This window comes from Sinocyclocheilus rhinocerous, unplaced genomic scaffold (assembly GCF_001515625.1).
Source record: "Sinocyclocheilus rhinocerous isolate Xijiao unplaced genomic scaffold, SAMN03320098_v1.1 scaffold2216, whole genome shotgun sequence".
Taxonomy (NCBI): domain Eukaryota; kingdom Metazoa; phylum Chordata; class Actinopteri; order Cypriniformes; family Cyprinidae; genus Sinocyclocheilus; species Sinocyclocheilus rhinocerous.
Window position 1 is genome coordinate 671,629 of NW_015641008.1, and position 2,709 is coordinate 674,337.

Consider the following 2,709-nt stretch of genomic DNA (forward strand, 5'->3'; position numbering starts at 1 on the left):
CTCCCTCGTTCTCGCTCACATACAATCTTCAGCCCGCCCTTCTTCAATCTATCACCATCCCCCCACTGGTCCTCTTCGTCTCTCTCTCCTCTAATGATGCTCACTGTGATACAGCAAGAGCTGATCGGCAGCGCCGCTGAATCTGAACAGTCCTTGTACTTATGTGAATCTTTTGCTTCCATCAAAAACCTGGTGTTTGTAACTTTTCATAATAAAATGTGTTTGTATTACACGTGGGTAGAAGACTAGGATAGCAACAAAAATGGACACTGGCATGTTCTTTCTGACAAGCCAGTCAAGAGGATAATTTGAGATCAAAGGTTGTGTTATTATACTCATGGGAATCTGGGTCATAATTGTCTTCCCCCTTACCTTAGCTTTTTTGTTGCATTTTTATTAGATCACATACTATATCAGCAATTTAATTAAGTTGATCAAAAGTGACTTTTAAGCTGTTACAAAAAATGTGAGCAGCACAACTGTTTTCAACATTGATAATAATGAGAAGTTTCTTGAGCACCAAATCGGCATATTAGAATGATTTCTGAAGGATCGTGTGACACTTTAAACTGAAGTAATGCTTTGCCAAATGACATTTTAAATTGCATACTATTTTTTGCTGTATTTTTAATGCAGCCTGATATACTTATTTCATATACATCTTGCCAACTTTTAAATGATTGTGTAAGGCACAGTTTACATTTTCAGGATTACATTTTGATGAAATTTAAAAATCCTCACAGAACTCACCCAAAAACATTTTGCAAGACATTATTATACTTTATTATTATGATATCAAACGAGGCCGAGCAGCATTGTGGTTAATCATACACATACTAAAAAAATACACTAAAACATTCAAAGAGTGAATATGTCAATTAAAATGAATCATTGCAACAATTTACAGTCGTCTGAAGAATCTCAGTGCAAATCTTTATCTATAAAAATATAATAAAAAGAACAATCAACAAAACTATTCACAGTTTATGGCATGTGTGTTGTCCAAAACTTTGTTGTAACTCCCAGTAAATAGAAACCTAAATCACATGCGAGTAGATAGATGGTATACTGCAGCCATAATTTACCAGCCATACACCTTAGCTGCTGAAGTGATTGAGAGCCGATCCTGTAAGATGCTCTCAAATTGTCTTCAGATTGTAGATTCTCCCTGGCTGTGTGTTTGTGGTGCATCCTGCCAAGACACAAGAAATGTGTATCAGGTCTCTCTTCTCAGTTTTAGACAATTTTGGACACTTCACCTCAAATTTAGAAGAGGTAGCACAGAGGTAGCAGAGGAACATTTCAATTTTACTTGAATCACTATATCATCTATCTACCAAGCTGTTAGTTGCCATTAGGTGCCTTTCGTTTCTGCTGATGTGGGGAAATCATGTCTCGGGTATGGAGGGAATGATAAGTGAGCAGGAACTAAGCAAAAAGAGAATGAATCTGCATTTGCAAAAATCAATCTCCTCGCAGGTCTCGAAGGAGCAAAAAAGCGAGATCTGTGTCACAGTCATATTTTAAGCATCTGAGGGTCTGACCTTTCATTAGTCTATTTCAAATTAAGTATTTTGAGATACTCAGTTACAGTTCATGCCTCACTTGCTAAACAGTGCCGTATATTGACTTTTAAATAGCACAGAATATTATGAGAATGCTTTGATAGCTGTTAAAAAATAGAATCCAAAAGTATCATATTCATAGAACATAACCATAGCAAATGACAGTAATAAAAACATTTATGTTTGAAGTAATTAAGGAATTCATAAATTATAGATTTGCTATTAATTCTATATGCACATATCATTTTAATATAATACTCAGATAATACAATATACGTTTATATATATATATATATATATATATATTTAATGAAGTCTCTTATGCACACCAAGGCTGCATTTATTTGATCAAAAATGCAGTAAAATATTGTGAAATAATATCATAATTTAAAATAACTGTCTTTTTATTTGAATATATTTTAAAATGTAATTTATTCCCGTGAAGGCAAAGCTGAATTTTCAGCAGCCATTAATTCAATCTTCAGTGCCATTAATTGCTCAGTTATTATCAATTATTATTAGTTTTACCAATTGGTATTACCAATGTGGAAAACAGTGTATCTGTTTTAACTACAGCCTTGGTGAGCATAAGAGACTTTTATCAAAAACACAAAAAAATCCAAATATTCACCCTTAGTGTATACTTGTAAATTATAATTTAAATAATTTCAGATTATCAGATATGTCCCTTTTGTCTATAATCGTGCTCTTTTCAGCAAAGATCAGTTTTATTTATGTCTACATAATAGATGCCTCTCTCAATCACTTTCAAGGAGACTTTCAAGGTCTTTCACTTCTTTTACTTCACTTCAAGGTCTTTTGCCTTCTTCACCAGAGAGGGAAATTTTCTTTCCCCAGAGGCCTTGACATGCCTTCACGAGCTGTTAAATGAGCCCCTCCTTCACGGCACACTGTTATAGCTTTCATTGTATTACAGAATTCATCTTTCCGCTTTCAGCAGAATAAGGAGAGAGGGGATGTCAACAGGGCTGGCTGTGTGCTTACATCGGTGAGCCAGAACTATATTACTATTAGGCAGTGTTGGGGAGTAACTAGTTACATGTAACGGAATTAAGTAATTTAATTACAAAATAAAAGTAATTGTAATCAGTTACAGTTACTAAGAAAAAATGTGTAATTAAAG

At 34.1% G+C, this 2,709-nt stretch overlaps 1 protein-coding gene across 1 annotated transcript in view; it reads right to left on the reverse strand.

Moving 5' to 3' along the window:
* Positions 1-935: 935 nt before the first annotated feature.
* Positions 936-2,709, reverse strand: part of lrp2b (low density lipoprotein receptor-related protein 2b) — a 38,201-nt gene continuing 36,427 nt past the window's right edge. The window contains exon 77 of the mRNA XM_016569606.1: positions 936-1,192. Coding sequence (XP_016425092.1) covers positions 1,151-1,192 — 42 coding nt within the window. The 3' untranslated portion in view covers positions 936-1,150. The remainder of the gene's footprint in view (positions 1,193-2,709) is intronic.